At 35.1% G+C, this 23,154-nt stretch overlaps 3 protein-coding genes across 3 annotated transcripts; 2 read left to right on the top strand and 1 right to left on the bottom strand.

The window, feature by feature from the left end:
• The first annotated feature begins 2,641 nt into the window (after window positions 1-2,641).
• On the top strand, window positions 2,642-3,403 carry LOC133039232 (uncharacterized). Its single transcript, XM_061118076.1, has one exon. The coding sequence runs from the start codon at window positions 2,642-2,644 to the stop codon at window positions 3,401-3,403; it is 762 nt and encodes a 253-aa protein (XP_060974059.1).
• An 11,125-nt stretch (window positions 3,404-14,528) lies between these two features.
• Window positions 14,529-17,758, top strand: LOC115725511 (uncharacterized). Its single transcript, XM_030655061.2, has 3 exons — window positions 14,529-14,795; window positions 16,647-16,754; window positions 16,864-17,758. The coding sequence occupies exons 1-3, from the start codon at window positions 14,733-14,735 to the stop codon at window positions 17,089-17,091; spliced, it is 399 nt and encodes a 132-aa protein (XP_030510921.1). The 5' UTR covers window positions 14,529-14,732; the 3' UTR covers window positions 17,092-17,758.
• Window positions 17,277-20,222, bottom strand: LOC115725512 (uncharacterized). Its single transcript, XM_030655062.2, has 2 exons — window positions 19,929-20,222; window positions 17,277-17,696 (listed from the first exon to the last, which is right to left on the bottom strand). The coding sequence occupies exons 1-2, from the start codon at window positions 20,081-20,083 to the stop codon at window positions 17,453-17,455; spliced, it is 399 nt and encodes a 132-aa protein (XP_030510922.1). The 5' UTR covers window positions 20,084-20,222; the 3' UTR covers window positions 17,277-17,452.
• Between the last annotated feature and the right edge of the window lie 2,932 nt (window positions 20,223-23,154).

Genomic DNA, 23,154 nt, shown 5'->3' on the forward strand with positions numbered 1-23,154 from the left:
CCGCCTTAGTCAAAGGAAACTTGAAACCCAACCAAAGCTCTAAGAAAGTCATTCCTTTAAACAATAATGGGTATGTAATTTCTTCATTAATTATTGTTTGATTTAGATGTATTTATGTTGAAAGTAATAGATCTACACATATTCGTGGTTTTTATGTACCCTTTTGACATCCTTTGTCAATGAAACACGAAATGCAGCAAGTCTGCATTTTTACTTGTTTGTTGCAATTTTAGCGATATTTTTTGACATGGTTAGCGACATTTAGCAATTTAAGAGCTGACATGAGGTTAGGGATGACATTTAATGACATGTATCGACATGTCGCGACACAAGTCGCGACACATAGAATTATTGTGTTATATTGTGGTTATTTTTATATTTGTCGACACGTTAGCGACGTTTGTCGACATACATTTTTTGGATTTGGTTCGCGATATGTGGCGATAGGTTCGCGATATCTTGCGACATCTTGGTTTTTTATAATTTGTGGTCATTTTGGTTTGCAGATTCGAATGTGTTTGTAGTTGTACTATATGATGGGGCTTGGGCAGTTGAAGGTTTCAACTGGATATTCAATAATCCAAAAAGTAAGATGTTAATGTTTGAGGTTGACACTACTTTAGAAAAGATGAATGATATTTTGTATGAAGAGTTGGATATAGACCCTCTTGTGTATGAACTGAAAATAGAGGTGTGTTATATGTACATGAAAGGCAATATGATACCGCCAAAAGTTTTAGTGAAAGATACTCAAGTAAGATTGTTCTTAAGAATGAAGGCAAAAATGAGTGTGGAGAACTTGCTGCCACTGTTTGTGACTAAGGTTAAAAGGCATGCACTTTTGGGGCCTACTCCGCCAACTGTCCTCCTAAGAAGTGTTGTTGGGAGTTTTGTCCCAGAAACAGATCCAGCCGTAGGGATGAATGAGCAGGCCCCTACTAATATAGATGAGGATAATAGGGTTGACAATGGATTTGACCAGTTTAATGATTTTGATGGTGCATTTTACAACAATGATCCTATAGTAGATTTGAACGAGGATGGTGATGCGGAGTTGGAAGTTGATGAAGCTATAGAGGTACCTTCTTTAAGGTTAGAACTACCTCCACCATCTCCACCATGTCCAAGGGAGCAAAGGAAAGACCAAGAAAGAAGAACCCCTCGGAGTGAAAATCACGAAACACCAGGCACCAGTAGCAGCCGCCCAGGTTCTCCTCGTAATACTGTACCATCTGATTTTGAAGTTTGTACAAAATTCAAACCTATTGTGTGGACAAGGGAAGACATAGAGGAAAATAATGTTTATACAAATTCTCTTACTGGTACACATTCAGGGGAAATATATGTTGGCAAGCTGTATACAAATAAGACTGAATTGAAAAATGTGGTTGGAAGGTTTGCATTGAAAATGAATTTTGAGTTCATGGTGAAGAAGTCTGGCACCGATGTTTTTTATGCAACTTGCCGGGGTTCAGATTGCAAATGGAGAGTGAGGGGGGGAAGAGGGCACGTTGTGACATGTTTGAGGTTACTGTATTCCACAACGAACACACATGTAGCCTGGATTCTAGACATGCTGATAACCGTCAAGCAGCACCGTGGGTTGTTGGCCACCTCATGAAGAACAAGTTCAAATCAGATGGAACTAAGTACAAAGCTAAAGACATACAAAGGGATATGTTTCAGGAGTATGGGATCAAGATGAGCTATGAGAAGGCTTGGAGGTGCCGAGAGAAGGCACTTATGTATTCGAGGGGTACGCCAGCAGCAGCTTATAGTCAGTTACCTGGTTACTTTTACGTGCTGGAACAGAAGAATCCAGGTACTATTACAGACATTATCACAGAGGAGAATGGGTTCAAGTACTGTTTCTGGTCACTGGCTGCTTGTAGGAGGGGATTTAAGTTTTGTCGTCCTGTGATTAGTGTCGACGGCACGTTCTTGAAGACAAGGTTTGGGGGCACAATGCTAGTTGCTGTAGCGTACGATGCAAATAACCAATTGTTTCTGATTGCCTTTGCAATTGTTGACAGCGAGAATCATGACTCTTGGAAGTATTTCTTGCAGAAGTTAAAGGAAGCGATTGGGGAGGTTGAAAACTTAGTGTTTGTATCGGATAGGCATCAAAGCATTGAACATGCTGTCGAGGTTATTTTCCCCGAAGCATGCCACTGTGCATGCTACAAACATATTTCTATGAATGTCACCCACAAGTTCAAGACTGATGTCTGTAACACGCAAATATGGCTGGCCGCTTACGCATGGTCGAAGAGGGAATGTGATAGACATTTGCAGGTGCTTCGATAGATGGATCCTCCCATCGCTGCTTATGTTGACAATATAGGATTAGAAAAATGGGCTCGTCCTTATTGTCTAGGAGACAGGTACAACATCATGACCAACAACGCTACAGAAAGCCTTAACAACGTGACTGAAGAATTCCGGGCATATCCAATAACTACTCTAGTTGAGTTCTGTCGAGGTTATTTTCCCCGAAGCATGCCACTGTGCATGCTACAAACATATTTCTATGAATGTCACCCACAAGTTCAAGACTGATGTCTGTAACACGCAAATATGGCTGGCCGCTTACGCATGGTCGAAGAGGGAATGTGATAGACATTTGCAGGTGCTTCGATAGATGGATCCTCCCATCGCTGCTTATGTTGACAATATAGGATTAGAAAAATGGGCTCGTCCTTATTGTCTAGGAGACAGGTACAACATCATGACCAACAACGCTGCAGAAAGCCTTAACAACGTGACTGAAGAATTCCGGGCATATCCAATAACTACTCTAGTTGAGTTCATAAGGTTCACACTACAAAATTGGTTTGCTAACCGTCTCGAAAAGGCAAGTAAGTGTGTTACCCCTTTGGCAACTCATTTTGAGGAAGATTTGATAAAGCAACACGAGGATGGTAGACGTAGAAGTGTCCTACGTAACGGTGCACAATTGTTTAATGTTGGAAGAGGTGCTGACGGTTCTGACTTTGAAAAGGGCGGTGATGTGAACTTAGTTGAGAGAACATCCACTTGCGGCATGTTCCAATTGTTGAAAATTCCTTGTCCCCATGCATGTGCTGCAGCACTTACTCAGAATGTCAGTCTCTACGCTCTGTCATCCCCCTATTACACAAAGGAGACGTGGAAGAATACTTACAATGCAACAATTAATCTTGTGGGCGAGGAGGATGAATGGGTGCTTCCAGAACACATGCAGAACATGAGAATCGGTGTACCAGTAGAGAAGAAACCTGTAGGTCGTCCAAGAAAGAGCAATGCAGGAAGACTACGGACTAACCGATTTCCATCGAACGGTCAAAAAGTGAAGGAACCACGCAAATGTTCAAACTGTGGCGCATTGGGACACAACAAAGCTACTTGCAAGGCCAGGGTTTGAGCATCATTTTCGTTTTAAATTGCATGCATTATTATTATGGTTTATGACATGTTACTTGTAGTTTTTTATATATGCCAATATTTATCGACATTTTTTTGACATTATTTTCTATGTGTGTGGTTGTTTAACGAGGTATCTCAGATTTTTCTATATGTAGCGACATTTTCACGATATGTTTGGAAATTTAATTTATTCTGGACAAAGTCGTAAAATTGCGACGTTTCACGATTATACTGGCGACATGTTGCGATATAGGAAAAACTTTTATAAATTCTGGAAAAATTAAAAATTGCGACTTTCCACGACTACACTAGCGACATGTTGCGATATAAGAAGAACTTTTATTAAATCTGGAAAAAAATTTAAAAATCACGACGCTTCACGATTACTTTGCGACATTTTGCGACATTAATGGAACTTTAATTCATTTACTGAAAAGTCGATATCTTGCGACGTTTTACGATTACATTAGCGACATGTAGCGACATTTAGCAATTACATAAATTACAAAAATTAAAATTCTTTGCCATGTCGATGAGCCTTGCAATATTTGCATAGAGATCCAGGCTTCACCTGTTTACCATTAAAATAACCTAACTTGCAGCGACGGCAGCCTTCGGGGAACCCTGGTGGTGGAGCCGGCCATACACTTGTTTTGTTAAATTTTTTTTTCAAGTTGTAGTAACCTCCACTCGTTCATAACCCGTTCATCTTCAAAACGCTTCATGTCGTCAAGCACTTTTTACATTTGAGGCGTAATTTCCCCACAATCAGGCTCCTGCTTGATCTCTTCAGGAGTAAGAATCGGGTATTTGCCATTGTTCCTTCTAGTAGACATTGCTAAGAGAATTATCTTGTAGGGGTAAAAATTAAGAAAATATGTAACTTATGAGATAGAAAATTGCTTTTATAGACAAAACTAATAGTTGGGAAGGTGGGATAATAAATGTAAAAATTGAATTACACAATTGTACACATGTTTGTCATGCACAAAGCAATCTGGGCAATTTTCGCGACATGTCGCGACACCAGGCGACAAGTTCACGACATAGTGAAGTAGTTGGTTAGTCAGGATAATAAATGTCACAAATTAATTACCATTTAATGTGGAAACGTCTTTTGTTATCGATATTAAGCGACATATTTGCGATATGTTAACGACATCAACTGAACAGTCAAAACATGATTTTTCTATCGACATTTAACGACATATTCGCGGTGCTTTATCGACATGAAACCAAACACTCAGAATCTAAATTTTTTCGACATTAAACGACATGTTATCGATGTTGTATCGACATGTAAGTAAAAAATTTAAAATTGAACACTTTTCGATATATAAAAACTGTACATATTTAAAAACAACTATGCAACTATGTTTGTACAATTGTAATGGAGTTCTTAAAATACAAAAAAATTACAACCCTTGTACCTATTTTACCACGTTAAGTTTTGATAAAACAAGTCTACACACCACCGATCTCTGAACATTCTCATGTTATGATCTGTAATGTTGTCTAAGGATCGATTCAGCATTAGGTGTTCGATGTACTCAAGGGCATATAGCCCGCAATCACCACTGAAAAATTAACAACAAACACATTTAGAGATTGAATTGCATTTAAAGAGTAATGGCAAAGGAAATAATAATATACTATATTAACAATTACCTTATTTTACTTTGGGGAACCACCTCACTTGGCATGCGTTTAGCATGCATTGATCTGAGTTGTCTACTGTCCCCTAAGTCCACATTCAGAATGTAGTTGTTCACTTGATCGTAATAGCCAGTTGACCTCAGCAGATGTGGAAACAGCTGAGTCCAAGGTAGCATGATGGCATCAAACTGTGCGTCGGTGGTGCATGCTAAATCATTATCGTACACCCGAATCTGCAACATATCAACATCTACCTCAACAACAACCCAATGTTTTTGATGATCGAAGTACAGGACGAAGTATATGAAGTTCTGATCCTTCCAACATGGCATGTAACGGCTCTCCTACCCAGATAGTACTGGTTCACTGCATCTGGCCATTCAAACGTACTTCTGTCACCAGTCTCGCAGCCCCAAATGCCTATGAGGAATTGTGGAAGTGTTGTGTCCAAAATCACACCTGACTGAGGGTACAACTCTGGAAAATGAAGGCGTCTCCTCCTCATCAAGTGTGATATGGCATCTATGTGCTGCATAAAAATAAGAGAAGATTAATCAAAGTCGTAAATAAAGTCGCGACACGTCGTGAGAAGAATTTAACTAGTGTCGCGACATTATCGCGACAATGTCGCCACATGTCGTTAAACAGAATTGAGTAAAAATGTCACCATGTCGCGATAATGTCGTGACAATGTCGCAACATGTCGCCAAAAAAACAGAAACAAAAAACTTCTGTGTCAGCAACAATGTCGCGATAATGTCGTGACAATGTCGCGACATGTCGCCAAAAAAACAGAAACAAAAAACTTCTGTGTCAGCAACAATGTCGCGAAAATGTCGCGACATTGTTGCTAACACATCGACAATAAAATATATATTGCAGAAAACATCAAAATACTAATTAATAATTAAAAAACTTACACCATCGTGAAGCCACTCCCCCTTTAGAAACAATGTTGTGAAGAACTTGACATCGCCAACACCGGTGTGCACATTCCTAGGTCGTGCATTGGGAATGTCTCCAATCAACCACCTCTTGAACGTATGAAGCAATCTACGGTCTGCTGGTCTTTCTGGGTCTACGTTCTCTGGAACAACTCGCCTCTTTTTCTTTTCCGCAGTGTAGTCCTTCAAGTACGTAGGCGGCTTCCTCTTCCTCACAAATGGCACATTTTGTGGGGGTCCAGGTAGAAGTAGGACTTCGTCCTGTGATTGTGTATCACCAATGGCCGTGATAATTGCTTCCAATGGAGTTGACGGTGCCTCGTTATCATCTGCTTCCCAATCTTCTAGGAAGACATCTTCGTTATCACTCTCCATTTGTTCCTCATTTTGCAGTGCAGGTGTGGGCTCTCCTTTTACCATTGCCATCAACTCGTCCATCTTAGCCAATAGAGTCTCCTTCAGATCTTTCTGACTCTCCGTGAAGGACCGCCTCATACTGAGATGGCTATTTACTAACGCCGTCTGTGCCAACATGACGGCTTCCTGCTGGGACTCAAGCTTCTCCAGCCGGGCCTCAATGCTATCCAACCTCTTTGCAAGGTCATTGTCCACGGTTGTACAGGTTGGAGCAGAAGGACCGACTGAAGTAGATGGCTTGTGTACTTCAGGTGCTGGTGGTGGTGGAACTAAATTTGCCTTTGTCACGGCCTCGTTGATGGTCTTCGCTTGAGTTTCAAACACAGACTCCTTTGTACCATCAACATTCACCGTTTGTTCCACATCCATCTCAAAGCAAAGAGGGGTTTTACCCTCATTAATACTCTTGAAGTATGCCTCTTCACTGGGCCGGGGAAACAAGCACTTCTTCACCACCAACTGAAACAAAAAAGAAAACACAGAATAATTAAAAACTGTGAAAAGAAGTCGAAAATTATGGTAATCGCAAGAAGCAGCATATTGTCGCGACATGTTGATAACATGTCGCGACATATGTCGCGATAAGCAAGACAACAAGTTCTTTCGCGACATTGCATAATGTCGCGAACATATCGCAAACAATGTCGCGAATGTTCATTTTCAATAAATTCAACCATATCTCTTTAGGAAAAAAAAAATACAGAACAGTAAAGAAACATACCCGACTGTTGAACAACAGTGCAATGTCGGTTGCCTTCACATCTTGTTTCTGCTGGCCCTCCAGTGTTTTCCAGCTCAACATTCTGGGGAACTTGGTCCCGTTGCAGTGGGCATACTTCTTCCCCAACTTCTCAATTGCTTCGTATGCCCAGTACTGAAAGGCAGGTACATAGCCACTAACAGTGTACTTTGCCTCTTGAGCAATCTTCTTCCCCTTCTTCTTGTCAACATTATCCTTGTAATGTTGCATATTCTTTCCTAATGTCTCCATCAGCTTACGAAAAGCGCGCTCGCCCCACGGATACTTGAAGAAGAATTCGAGATCGTTACCAAACTTCAACATATCAAGCCAAACTTGGACATTGCCCTCCTTTGATACTAATACACCTTCAATGAAAGCGATCAGTCCAAGCTTGTAGGCATCATCTTTATCTTCGCACCTCTCAAGTTGGAGCATAAGGGAATCCAACTGAACAGAACTCTTCCCTTCAAAATAAGTCCGAACTAGATGGTCGTTGGACTTGGCGTGTATTTCCTCGTCTGTTGGGGCACTACCCATAGGTAAGCCAGTAATGAGTCCAAACTCTATCTGTCCGAATCTCATGTCATTTCTCCCTACATGAAACCAAACCTCATCCTCCTTTTCTGTGTCCACTTTCATTTTCCGTAAGAGGAGGCTGTGGACCAACGCGCCGGAGAAAGTCAACTCTCCAGCTTCCCAAAATTGGTTGAAAGGACTAGCCTTTACTGTGTCAACCAAATCATTCTCAGTAAACTTTGCCTTGATATATCTAAACCTATCTGTACCCCGATAGGTAAGACGTCCCGTGAAATACGAGGAAATTGGAAGTTTAAGTTCAGGAGCCATCTGCAAAATTGTCAACAAATTTGTTAGAAGTATGTCGTGAAACATGTCGCAGTATGTCGCTATACATCGTGAAACATAATCCTAAGTTATTGTTGATCATATCGCCAAATATGTCGCTAATATATCGCTAATTCATCGCTAAACACAAAAAGGAGGATGAAAAACAAGAGTCCTATGTACAACTGTTATATATCGCTAATCATATCGCATATAATCGCAAACATGTCGCCAAACACACATACACGTCGATAAAAATCATGAAACCTACGTACTAAATGCAATATATCGCGAATTATGTCACCAGTATATCGCTAACACGTCGTGAAAAACACGGTTATCATAAAATCCCCAACTTTTCTAGACGATGTCGCGTTATGTCGTGAACATAGTCGCGATACGTCGCAAATTTTGCAAAAAAACCAGAAAATATACCAAAACAATGAAATTCAAACGAAATCAAAAAAAAATTGAACATAAACTAACTACATAACTTTACAATGAAGCACAAACAATTAAAAAGTAATGAAACAACAAAAAAGTTTAGCCAAATACCTTTTTTTATTGTTTTGAATCTGGGTTTTGTTTGGGGGTGTCGCGAATTGGGGTTTGTCGATCTCGTCTCCAGTGGTCGCGATGTCCTCTGCTGGTCGTCTGGGGTTTCACGATTTCTTCTTCGAAGAGTTCGCGATGTCGTCTGAGAGGGTTTCGCGATTTCGCGATTTGCTCTGAACGTGTTGGGGTCGGGTGGTGAGGGGGTGGTCCGTGAGTTTCGCCTGGTGGGGTGTCGTTGGTGGTCCGGTGAGTGAGGGGGTGGTCCGTGAGGTGGTCCGGTGAGTGGGGTGAGTGGGGTGTCGTTTGGGTTGAGAGAGAGAGAGAGAGAGAGAGAGAGAGAGAGAGAGAGAGAGAGAGAGAGAGAGAGAGAGAGAGAGAGAGAGAGAGAGAGAGAGAGAGAGAAAAGTGAGAGTTAGAGGGAGAGTGGAAGTTTGAAATGGGGAGGGTAATGTTGGGATTAAAGTTAATTGGAGGGTATTTTTTTTATTTTTTTTTACCTAGTATATTAAAACAATATATGCTATTTTTTAGCATATATTGTCAAATTTCTCATTTAAAATTCATAAAAAATAAAAACATAATTAAATTACCATTAAAAATATTAAAATTCCCTTCATATTTATTTTTAAAAAAAATATAAAAAAAAATAAAACTATAATGATTGCCGAAGTTGTCACTCGTGCTGGAAAAGTCACCGGAGTTTACTATCGGCACCGGAAAAGTCGTCGGAGTAGCCGCCGGTGCCGGAAAAGTCGCCGGAGTTGCTGCCGGCGCCGAAAAAGTCGTCAGAATTAGCATTGTCGCTGGAAAAATCACCAAGAAACTGGTTTCTTGATGAAGAAACCAGTTTCTAAAGGTGATTTTTCTGGTAATTTTACCGGTGACAATGCCAAGTCCGACGACTATTCTAGAGTTTGATGTCGGTGCCGAAAAAGTTTCCGGAGTAGTTCCTGGTGTTGGAAAAATCGTCGAAGTTATTCCCGGCGTAAAAAAAGTCATTAGAATTGGCATTGTCGCCACCAAAATCATTAGAAAAATCACCAAGAAAGTGATTTTTTAATCAAGAAACTGGTTTCTTCACCAAGAAAGTGGTTTCTTCATCAATGAACTAATTTTGTTACACAACAATAATAAAGATTATGAAAACAAAACAAAAATGATATACACTGAAAATAATTGAAACCAGTTTCATAAATCAACCAAATAGAGAAAAATATACAAAAAAAAAATACCAAGAAATTGGTTTCTCGATGAAGAAAAAAAAACAGTTTCTTGGTGATTTTTCCGATAATTTTTCTGGCGACAATGTCAATTCTGACGAATTTCCCAGAGTTTACTGTCGGTACTAAAAAAGTCACCGGAGTAGCTGCCGGTGTATTAGTCGTCAGAGTTGCTATCAACGCCAGAAAATTCGTCAGAATTGTCATTGTCGTGAGAAAAATTACCGGAAAAATTACTAAAAAATAGGTTTCTTCATCAAGAAACCAGTTTCTTGGTAATTTTTTCGGCGACTATGCCAATTCTGATGACTTTTCTGAAGTTTATTGTCGGTGCCAGAAAAGTCGCCAGAGTAGCTGCTAGCGTCAGAAAAGTCGTCAGAATTGGCATTGTCAACGGAAAAATCACCAAGAAACCGGTTTCTTAGACTTCAAGAAACCGGTTTCTTGGTGATTTTTCAGTGATTTTTCCGGCGACAATGCCAATTCCAACGAATTTTTCGACGCCAAAAAAACAACTCCGACGACTTTTCCGGCACCGACCGCTACTTCGACGACTTTTTCGGCACCAGCAGCAAACTCCGGTGACTTTTTCGGCATCAATGACAAATAAAACTTCCTAAACAAATAAAAACATTAAATATGGGATTTAAAAACATAATTACATATATATGGCATATCAAATACCATAAAAAAACCTAAAAACAAAAAAATACCATATAAATTGGCTAAACTTAAATGTGTCATATTTATCATAAGAACTTTTAAAATTCCATACTAAGTGTAATTTATATTTGACTAATTTAATATTATATTTTGAATGTTGACCAACTAATAGTATTATTCTTTTTAATATTTTACTATTTTTTAAATGATTTTTTTTTATAATTAGCTTTATGTTTCTTTTATTTTTTTTAGGATTATTGATGTGTTGATTTTAATTTATTCTTATTTTTTTTATGTTAGATGTTTGAATTTGCATATTAAAGAGGAGTTGTTATCCTGTTGTTTGTTTGTTGTTATAGAGTCATGTATTAAAATTGTTTGTGTGTTGTTCAATTTTATTATTTATTTATGTATTCAAAAGATAACATTATAAATTCATTTGATTTGTGGCAATATATTTAAGAAATTTATTTTTGTTGTTTTATATTTTTATTTTGAGTTTGACGCTATATTTTGATAGGAGTTGTTATCATTTTGTTTGTTTGTTGTTATTTAGTTGTTCAAGCATGTATTAATGTTGTTTGTGTGTTGTGTTTATGTTGTTAGTTAACAACAATTAAAAAAAAAAGACTCAAATGTAAGTTAGCGATTCTAATCCCACATTATTTATTTATGTGTTCAAAAGATAATATTTTAAAATTTATTTGATTTGTGACAATATATTTAAGAAATTTATTTTTGTTGTTTTAAATTTTTATTTTGAGTTTAGGCGCTATATTTTAATGTCTAATTAATTATCATATTAAAATAGAGTTATTATATGCTTTTCTTTTTGTTATTTATTTCTTCAACCAAGATAAAAATGAGTATTTATTTAATTTTTGATAGGTACATATAATTTTGAGTTATACAAGTATTTTGTAATTGCTTTTAGTTTTAGTTTTAGTTTTTTTTAGATTATTGGTGTGTAGCTTTTATTTTTGTTATTGCAATGTGGTGTTGAAATCGATTTAATTTGCATATTAAAATGTGGTTGTTATTGTGTTGTTTTATTGTTGTTATTTAGTTGTCAAAATAATATAAAAATAATAATATGCTTAGTTTTTCATGAGTACACGTATTAAGATTGCTTTTGTGTTGTTATACAGTTATTTTTTGGTTGTTAATTAGCTGTTTAAACATGTATTAAGGTTGTGTACGTGTTGTGTTTATGCTTTTTTAAGGTTGTCGATTGTATTTTATTGATGTCCAATTGATTTGCATATTTTTGTTAATTAGTGTTGTTGTGTAGTTATATTTTTGTTGCCAAATAAAATTAAAAGTCAATTTTTGTATATATATTTGAGTTTTTTTTTTTATATAGTTATTTGTTTACTGTTAGTTAATAGTTTATTCTTATTAAATATTTCACTAAGAGAAGAAAAAATAAATACATATGGTATATATATATATATATGTTTAGTTTTCATAGGTACATATTTTAATATAATTTTTTGTTAATTTTTAGGTGCTTTATAATTTTTGAATGGTATTATAGTAAACAAATATCAAGTTAATTTTTATTTATATTTTAGTTGATTATTATTTTAAGTGTAATTTTTTTATAGATATACTTGAGTTAATTATGTCTAAATTATTTATAAAATATTTGATATTGTTGTTTACTTGATTTCTAATTGAGCATATTTTTTATTAGTCACTTTAATTTTTTTTTTTAAATTATTATTTTAGTGTAATTATTGTATTTTTTTTTAGTTTATGTGTTTCAAAATTTTTTATATTATTGCAATGAATTTGTAAATATTTTTTTTTATATGTTCAATTAGTAGTTTTTGTATAGTGTTGTGTTATTTATAAATTTTAATTGTGTTAATGCAATATGTTAATATTTAATAAATTTGTTTTGAAGTTTGATTGTTGTTAAGTTGTTTTTGTATTGTTAATTAGTTGTTTTTGCATAACTGTTGCATTGAGAAAAACAACCCTACACGGTCAAGTTCACTTCATTCAAACGGCCACGTGGCAGCCGTAGAGTCCCTGCCACATTCTCACGCTGCAATTCTGCACGCGTCAGTAAATCTCTTTACTCTCCCCACTCGCATGTGAGTCTCACTCTCTTGTCTTATCCACATGAGTATCTCACTCTCCATTTTTATACTTAGAATTTATCTCTCCATGGTATTTTTGTAATAAAAAAACTTTATAAATAGTATTATTGTAATTAGTAAATAGTATAAATATTTATTTTTCCTTGAAATGATATAAATATTTATTTTGAGCAATTTTAACCTAAAATAGAATTAGTTAAAATATGAATTTCTATATATTTTTCTTACTTTATTAGATTTTAAATGAATTTTTTGATTTTTTAAATGAAAAATAAAAAGTTAATGATTTGGACTGGCACTTAACAGCGAGGTATTACAGAAGGTATTTTTACCGCCAAATTTTTTAGGACTATTTTCAAAAATATGAGAAAAATTATTAAGGTTATGATAAATATGGCATAAAAAGTAAATGCCACTAAATATGACATTATCTAACCAATCAAACTAAAAAAATAGTTTTTTTTTTTAAAAAAAAAACCATATAAAACATTAAAAAAAATCTGAATTTAAAATTCATAAAAAATAAAAACATAATTAAATTACCATAAAAAATATTAAAATTCCCTTCGTATTTATTTTTTTTAAAAAAAATAAAACAAATAAAACTATAGTGATTGCCGAAGTTGTCACTCGTGCCGGAAAAGTCACTGGAGTTTACTATCGGCACCGAAAAAGTTGTCGGAGTAGCCGCCGGTGCCGGAAAAGTCACCGGAGTTTCCGCCGGCGCCGAAAAAGTTGTTAGAATTAACATCGTCGCTGGAAAAATCACCAAGAAACTAGTTTCTTGATGAAGTAACCGGTTTCTAAAGGTGATTTTTTCTGGTAATTTTACCGGTGACAATGCCAAGTCCGACGACTATTCTGGAGTTTGATGTCAGTGTCGAAAAAGTTTCCGGAGTAGTTCCTGGTGTTGGAAAAATCGCCGAAGTTATTGCCGGCGTAAAAAAAGTCGCTATAATTGGCATTGTCGCCAGCAAAATCATTAGAAAAATCACCAAGAAAGTGATTTTTTCATCAAGAAATTGGTTTCTTCACCAAGAAAGTGGTTTCTTCATCAAGGAACTAATTTTGTTACACAACAATAATAAAGATTATGAAAACAAAACAAAAATGATATACACTAAAAATAATTGAAACCGATTTTATCAATCAACCAAATAGAGAAAAAAATACAAAAAAAAAAAAAAATTACCAAGAAATTGGTTTCTCGATGAAGAAAAAAAACCAGTTTCTTGGTGATTTTTCCAATAATTTTTCCAGCGACAATGTCAATTCTGACGAATTTCCCAGAGTTTACTGTCGGTACTAAAAAAGTCACCGGAGTAGCTGCCGGTGTATTAGTCGTCAGAGTTGCTACCAACGCCAGAAAATTCGTCAGAATTGTCATTGTCGCGAGAAAAATTACCGGAAAAATTACTAAAAAAAAGGTTTCTTCATCAAGAAACCAGAAACCAGTTTCTTGGTAATTTTTTCGGCGACTATGCCAATTCTGATGACTTTTCTGAAGTTTACTGTCGGTGTTAGAAAAGTCGCCAGAGTAGCTGCTAGCATCAGAAAAGTCGTCAGAATTGGCATTGTCAACGGAAAAATCACCAAAAAACCGGTTTCTTGGTGATTTTTCAGTGATTTTTTCGGCGACAATGCCAATTCCGACGAATTTTCTGGCGCCGGCAGCAACTCTGACGACTTTTCCGGCACCGACCGCTACTCCGACGACTTTTCCGGCACCAGCAGCAAACTCCGGTGATTTTTTCGGCATCAATGACAAATAAAACTTCCTAAACAAATAAAAACATTAAATATGGGATTTAGAAACCTAATTACATATATATAGCATATCAAATATCATAAAAAAACCTAAAAATAAAAAAATACCGTATAAATTAGTCAAACTTAAATGTGTCATATTTATCATAAAAACTTTTAAAATCCTACACTAAGTATAATTTCCTCTAATACACTAAGTATTTATCTATAACTACTAACAAAACACATAGCTATTTTCACCGCAAATTACTCTAATATTTACAACTAGAGACCCTTGTTCAGGACAGGGATTGTACTGTAGATGAATATCGCAAAAAATTGGGGTTCGAAACACCGGTGGAAGGATCTGAATTTATTTTCAATTTAAAGCTCATATTCTCTCTGTCAATCAGGGGGGATTTCATAAGAAACGATGGCGGAAAAAGGAAAACCAGATGAACAATTGTTTCAGCTTCTCTCTGGTCTACTCCATCAGGTACCATAATCGCTCTTATTTGTATGTATAAAGGATTTTCGGGATTGTGCTGCATAAATATGAGCTTTTTCTTGTTAGTGATATGCTGGTTCATTCAAGACTTTTGACATTGATGTGAGAATTGCAAATTCATGTACCTGTGTAAAATCTTAAGAGTGAATATTTTTGTCCAAGAGTTTTCTCATTTCCAATTCCAAAGATTATTACAGGAGCAACTATTGAAAAGAAAATATGCTAAATTGAATAAGAATGCAACAGTTCCCTAGTTTGTAGATTAGATTAGATGGTATGGGACCAAATATTATTCACGTCTAGAGCAAAAGGAAATTTTATGGATACTTTGTTTTTGTTCAAATTTGTATGCTTTCTTTTTGTTCAAATTTGTATGCCTTGTTTTCTCAAAATGTAAGAGAACGTGTATATATAGATATATAAAATTGTCAATGGTGTCTGGTTTAGTTTGTACTATGCATAATTCAGTTCTGGGCTTCTGTGTTTGGCATCACATTGTTGTCTTGTCATTGTCTTCTTCTGTTCCTGGAAATGCTGTAAAATGTACCCATTATTGTTCTTCAGTTGTTTTCTATTTTTTTACAAAACTATAGCCTATATACTTTTTTCACTAAGGGATATGGGCAACAAGTACATTTTTTGGGATGACTCAATGATATGTCCATTGAAGAAATCGTCCACTGTTTGAGTACTAGCAGCAATGCGTACGTGAAACTGGAAAGTTTTTACATTTTTTTACCCCTTCTATCTGCTCCGAAAATCCTTCTCTTTTTTTTTTCCTTCTCAGATGGACAGAGTTTCTGTACTTTTCTGAGAAATCGTTTTTTCTTACCAAATAAATGAAAATGTTTGAGTAGTATTATGTTTGTAGTTGTCTCAAACAATTCCAGCCCCTCTACTATTTTCACACTTGTAGTGAAATCTGACCTTGAATCTTGTACTATTTTCGTTAAAAAAAAAAAAAAGATTTGACTGTTTCATTCCATCTGCAATTTCTTTGAAATTGAAATGGTAATACTCCTTCGCACTTTCCCATAAGCTACCTTGGCTTTGTGTCCTAACAAATTCTTTTATTTATTCTAAGAAGAGCTATATATTCATCATAAGAATAGAAAGTAAGTATTTGTATTATGTTGTAAACGCCTATTCTCAAATACAATATGATTGCTTGCTACAGTTGAAGTGGTTATATTTTTAGTCTCTCTGCAAAACGTTTTTTTTTTTAAATTATTTCGCATTTCGGCCTACACAACTGGTCAAATTTTTAAAGAGAAGTTATTATGCAAAAAACTATCAAAACTAGGTCAAACAGCAAAATGACTTCAAAAAAATAAGCCATTTTGCCAATTATTTTCTTTTTATCTATCTTATAATGAACTCTTCTGTTCAACAGTATATTGAGATCCTACTTCCTAATAATGGATGCGGCGGTTGAAGAATTGATGATTAGTAGTTTGGTTTATGACAAATTCAATATTAAATTGGCCTCTCACTATGAACAAAGAAAAAAAGACGCGTTTAGGAGCATATTGACGATACTTTGAGAAAGGCATTTTAAAGTAATTTGCTCTGTTTTTTTCATTCCTTTTTCCCCGTTAGATTATAGAAATGGGAATCCAGCCAACACTAAGGAAATTATATACGCTCATAAAAAAATGTTACTTCTGTCCTGGCTGCGTATATGGGGGGTTGTACAACCAATTATGCTCTGCAGATTTTGTAAATTTCAGCACAAAAAATTTGTATTAAATATTAATCTGATATTGGATGTTTCATATTCCCAAGTTGTCTTTTTATTTGATCCCAAATAGAAATTCTCATCAACTTGATTTTGTTCAGGTGGAATCATTGAGCAACCAAGAGGAAGTTGAACTGCGTTCCAAAATCGAAGCACTTGGACTAGAGGTTACCAAAGTTCCCTCAAAGTCAACACAGCATCTTGATGAGGTAACTATTGTTTCCTGTCACAGCCATTTTTAATGTGAAAACCTTTTTCAATTTAGCAATCATCTTTGGCATAACATTTTGTGGCATTAAACTATCAATTCTGTAACAGCTGGAAATAGCCAAGGAGTTGGACAAATTGTCAGCCAAGTTAGATGATGTAGATGAGATGATATCTTCAGCAATAACTACAGATCCTCAAGTGCATTCCCTCTTGAGCGGCACAGCAGATGTATGGATGCCGGTAATCACAGCATCTGCTGATGAGCGTCGTAATTTCACTGCATCTATTGAAATTGACAGCTCAGATGATGCTCAATTGAAAGGTTCTTCTGACTAATTGTAGTCATCCCCTCTGCTCCAGGGTTTTTCTTTTAGATTATTCTTTTTATGTATGTTTGCCTTGTCTTAATACAATAAAACAATATTTTCTTGGTTTGTTTTTACTGAATGTGAATGATTATTCAGTATATAATATATAAATGTCAAGCATTCGTTTGTATGCGTGATAACAAAAAATAGTTACAATGCTGGAAATAGATCATCATGTTTTTTTCCTTTTGTTGATAGATTTTATTTATACACATATCATTAATAGATCATCAAGTACTAATTGGTTAAAAAGACATGCATAAATGGAGACAAAGTAGGCTTATTCAGTATGAGTATTAACATGAAAGTAGTGCCCGTGTTCTGGCACCCTACTTTGGAAGGAAATTGGCAATAAGACTAATTAGCCATATTAAAATTGATCCAATAACCCAACATACACTACAAAAGACCACTATTCCAGCAACGATGGTAAGGAAGGGAGGACCTTTGGCGGCATTGCTCGTCTTTTCACCCGATCTTTCTTCAATGGAACCACCACCTGAAGGGTTTGAGTTTGATGCATAGGCAATCGGTAGCCTTTGCCTCATTTGACATCTTAACGCCCCTTCGGCTCTGTGTACGAGTCATTATTTAGCACATCAAATTTTAAGGACATATCAAACTGAAATTGCATTACTCTCTAGAGTGCTTGATCATACAATATCAGTAATGAAAGATGGAAACAATAGCACGTAACCATATAGAAGGCTATTCACAAAAAGGAAAGACAAATTACAAATTGAATACAATTGTTTCAACCGACAATCATGTTGCATCGCAATTAAAGGAAGAATTCTTTCAAAAACATATAAGAAATAAAAAATAAATAAAGAATAAATAGCATTTTCACACTTGAACTAACACTTTAAGGGTTCGTTTGGTATGCCGTATTACACCATATTGTATAATATTATATTGAATTTTATTTCATACAATATTTTTATGTAAAACTATATGTGGTATGGGCACATAAATATATAATATGTTACTATAAATTAAAGTTTAATATAGTATTATATAAAAATATGATATATAATCCAATTTAATATAATACAGTACGATACCTAATACAATGTACCAAACGAGCCCTAAAATCACACTCTCAAAATTTTCACATTGTTAACTATTAGCACAACCAAATCGAACCAGCTTGTCCAAAAGAACTGACGTAGTAAGATAACCCCCCTAAAGTATAGTCACTGTAGGGTTGTGCGAGCGCTCTGAATTACTATACCATTGTAAAGTTGTGCCACCAAACTAATATATTATTAAAAAGAATATTAACATTTTTCAACAATTAAAGAATACTTACAATATAATAGTGTGTCTTCTATGAGTTACATTGTTTTATAGTAGAAGTGAAACAATAATTCTTTCATGTAGAAAGAGACTTGGAAGGTGCTTATGAATTTGAGCAACAAAAACAAATTTAAGACATTTCCAGAATTGATTATCAATTTTGTTAGTTTACATTTTGTTGTCTAATTATATAAAGTTGGTGCAATGTAGACCAACACCAAGCTGGAATGGGTTACAACAAGCTTTCCTAATGAACGAAAGTTCAAAGGGGATTGCTTATAAGTGAAAGGGCGGAAAAAACAGATTAACAAGAGAAAGAACCCCAGCTATCCCATCTGGATTTCACATATTTTCACTGGTGATCGAAGAATACAACTCAAGAGTTTAGGACTAACACAACGTACCAAAAAAAAATTATCAAAAAACTTTTATGACCAAGAAAGATATAGCTAATTAAAGAATTTCCTTCAGACACAAACTTAAATTCCGTATTCAAAACATTACAAGTTACAACAGTAGTTTTTACCATCCTGAATATGTACTATATTTTCTTGGTTCTTTTATATTGAATGAGGGTATCAGCATGTATCCTAGCTATCCAATGCCACTACCATTTACCTTGTCACTAGTCAAACTTCAGAGTTAGACTCCTGAGTTCAGTGATACAATTACCTTCTCAATAGTCGACATTCACGGTTAAACATCATTGTATCTGTTGTGAAGTGGTCTAGCCACTTGTTCTGATTTGACAGATGGCAGACTATGTTTGGTTACTACTCAACCTTCAGTTAAGTCTGTTACTCAAAGCTTGCCTATAAAATTAAATAGCTATCTGATTAGGGTATCAGAAAAGTCTTAGACTTTTCTTAGAATGAATCTTTGTGTGAGATTCTCTTGGGAGTTTCTTGTGTAATCGAGTTGTTAAAATATATGATATGAGTGTAAAATATTGTTTCCTTAAATACAATTTATTATACGAAGACGCTTCATCATATCCATTAGCTTTAAAGCTTAAACCCTAAACACATCAGCTGTTTCCACTATTTATCTCTCACAAAATCTCATCCATATAAACAGTGTTTTCTTTCTTTCATTATCTTACTTCTCTACTCATGAAATCAACAACCTAGGAAGGGTTGCTCTACTCTTCAGGGCTTAGATTTAGACCAACCCTTTATGTACTAGAAGAGCCTGCATCTTTACCCTCCCTCCATATATACATACAATACCATTTCTTCACTCTGAACTTTGGTGATGTCTATTTTCTTTTGTGTCATTCTGTATAAGTTAAAAGAGATATTTACCATTTCACAGTAACTACACTCCCCATTTACTCCACTACATCCTTCAATTTATGTTTCTTACTAATCCAGATATTCATAATTTTTTTGACAAAGAAAAGAAGTTAGATTTAAATGAATGTTTTAGGCAACCGAAATTGAAAAGATACGAAGACTACTACTGTATTTTGAGTATTAACAAAACCCAATAAATTTGTAGATATACCTGAAAGTGAGACTCCGAAAGTTTGGATTAAGTTTAGGAAGAGTCTGAGTTGTTTCAGTGGGGCGATGAAACCCAGGAAATGCTGGGGCCGTTGGTCGAGGTGTAGACCGAACAGCGCAGCCATGGGCTGCGACTAGAAGAGGAAGGGATGCCATTGCTATTTCAACTACAAGACCTGTAGCCTTACAGACACACAACTCCGATAAACATTAGATATTATGTATGCCATTTGTTTTTTTCCCATCTTTAAACTGAAGTACTTTTGCTTAAGAGTGTTCCATAATTGAAAAAAAATGCTCACATAGAAAATAAAATAAAATAAATAAAAACTGGTTGTCAAGGAAATTGACCAATGACTTCTCATAGAATTACTCATTTTTTAGTGTGAAAATTCACTTTTTTTAAAAAGAATAAAGTCACACCGAAATAATAAAGCAGCAATTTTGTAAGGAAAATTTGATTTTCTATACTTACATATACCTAATATTTTTTTTTTTAAACACATAACATTTAATATTTGTGAGATATGACACATTTTAGAATATCCCTAAAATACCCCCATTTACATTACCGCCTCCCCACTCTCTTCTTCTCTCTTTGTTATAAACAAAAAAAAAAATTAAAGTGGGCATCGGGCCCTACATCGGGCCCATCGGGCCAGTCATCTGACCATCGGGCCCTACATCGGGCCCATCGGGCCAGTCCTATAAAATAAAAAAAATTAAAAAAAATAAAGTGGGCATCTGACCATCGGGCCGACCATCGGGCCCTACATCGGGCCTATCGGGCCAGTCCTATAAATAGAAATTTTTTTAAAAAAATCCAAAATGGGCATCAGACCATCGGGCCATGCATCGGACCATCGGGCCTTCATCTTCAAGCTCATATCAAACCAGAAAATCGGATTTTCTTGCCCAGAAAGATCACAGACCCTAGATCTACACCATCTAACCCTAGATCTAATCAAGAATGCACATATCCAACCTAAATCTATCAACTAACAACATTTCCACCATAATCAGTAAGAAAAAAAAATTAAAAAACCGAAAGGGGAAAGGCTCGTCGCGTGCTCAGTGGATGAGTTCCCTCCGTGGGGTGGTGGGTTCGGTGGGTTCTTCGTTCGAGTGGGGAATCGTGGTGGTGCAATTTCAAACGTTAGAGAGGAGAGAGAGAGAGAGAGAGAGAGAGAGAGAGAGAGAGAGAGAGAGAGAGAGAGAGAGAGAGAGAGAGAGAGAGAGAGAGAGAGAGAGAGAGAGAGAGAGAGAGAGAGAGAGAGAGAGAGAGAGAGAGAGTTTAGAAATGAGGGGGTAAAATTGGGTTTAAGTAAAAGTTATCCCATTTTACAAATTATGTATAGTTTTAGATTAGGATACCAATTTTAATCCCTAATCTGCATATAATTTCAAATTTCCCTTTTATAATCGGTAGTGGCACATTCTCGAACGAGGATAGTTCATCGTCTAACCAAAGGATATGTTTTGCCAAACCATGAGCTGCAAATTCTAATCACGAACCACATGGAACAAAACTGTCCCTAAAAATTTAGACAATAAAAGTATAACGTATTAAAACAGTACCCCATCACATTGAAAAAATATCTTCCCAATATTAAAAGTTGTCGCCGGAGCTAGGAAACTTGAAAAAATATCACAACACCAAACCAAAAAATACAGTTATATTAGAATGACAATCTTTAAAATAAAAATAAAAAGGCAAACTTAGAATTTAACACACAATTCATAACACTAGCTCAACATTACTAAAAAAACTAAAAAACCAACATAATTTCTGATAGGGGTGTTCATCCAATTCAATCCGCACTATTTTGTTCATAGTGCATCCGATCCGATTTTATTTTTTGGATCCAATTCAATCCGCACAATAGCTCAAATCTAATCCAATCCAATCCGCAAAGGTACGGATTGGATCGGTTATTTTTGATTGGTTACTTTTTAATATTAAATTATTTAATATTTATGAAAAAAAAATTCATATAACTAGCAACAAAATAAAACAAATTATAGTTATTTTATGTCTCCAACAACACATTAAAATAAATAAAATAGTAAATAACAAATTCAAAGGAAGAAAAAAAATTGTACGTATAAAAAGAAGGCTAATTATAATTTTTACCCCCGAACTTGGACATGTACCAAATCATGCCCTCTGAACTATTGAGATTGTTGAATTTAAGGACTTTTGTCCAATTTTAGTAAAAAAAGTCTAACATGGATGAAAGTTCAGGGGGCATGATATAGTACATATCAAAGTTCGAGGGGCATGATTTGGTAGATATCAAAGTTTGGGGAGCATGTTTTAGTACATAAACAATCAATGAAATTGTAAAATTAAATAAAATTAGACAAAAGTCCTTAAATCTAACAATCTCAATAGTTCATGAGGAATTTTTAAGGGCTAAGATGCAAAATGACCCTAAATTTAAAAATTAAGATAGTAAATGTCCCCTTTTATAAACATTTAGCAAAATAGTCATTTGGATAAAAATTTGATGATGAAATTACAATTATAACCTTGGATAATTAACCCTAACTTTCTACTTTCTTTTCATTCTCTCGTGTGAAGACCATTTTATCTCCTACTTAGTAAATGTCTCTTTTTTTTAATCAAATAAGCTATAAATTATAAGGTTCGGTAAAACTTTAAGGGTTACATTGTGTTTTTTTTTTTAATCTTTTTTAAGTTGCACTGAAGCGATCTTAATTTCCAATGAATTTTTATATTACAGTATATTCAAATTCCAGTATATTACTTTAATAGTGTGGTATATTATTTTTATGTGGGGTGGTACATGAAGAACGAAAAGATAAAGATATTCGAGTATATTACTTTAATAGTGTGGTATATTATTATGTGGGGTAGTATATGAAGAACGAAAGATAAAATATATTACAGTATATTCATATTTGAGTATATTACTTTAATAGTGTATATTATTTTTATGTGGAGTGGTATATGAAGAATGAAAGACAAAGTATATTACAGTATATTCATATTCAAGTATATTACTTGGTATATGAAGAATGAAAGATGGAAAAAATATGGAATAGTAGTTTAAGTTTGAGGTATGGTTATATTCATTGGGGTATATTCTTTTTAGGCTAATTAGTAATTTTTCCCCATGAACTTTGATATGTACCAAATCGTGCCCCCTGAACTTTTTTGACCGTTAAAAATTCCCCCCGAACTATTGAGATTGTTAAATTTA

This window comes from Cannabis sativa, chromosome 6 (assembly GCF_029168945.1).
Source record: "Cannabis sativa cultivar Pink pepper isolate KNU-18-1 chromosome 6, ASM2916894v1, whole genome shotgun sequence".
Classification (NCBI taxonomy): Eukaryota; Viridiplantae; Streptophyta; class Magnoliopsida; order Rosales; family Cannabaceae; genus Cannabis; species Cannabis sativa.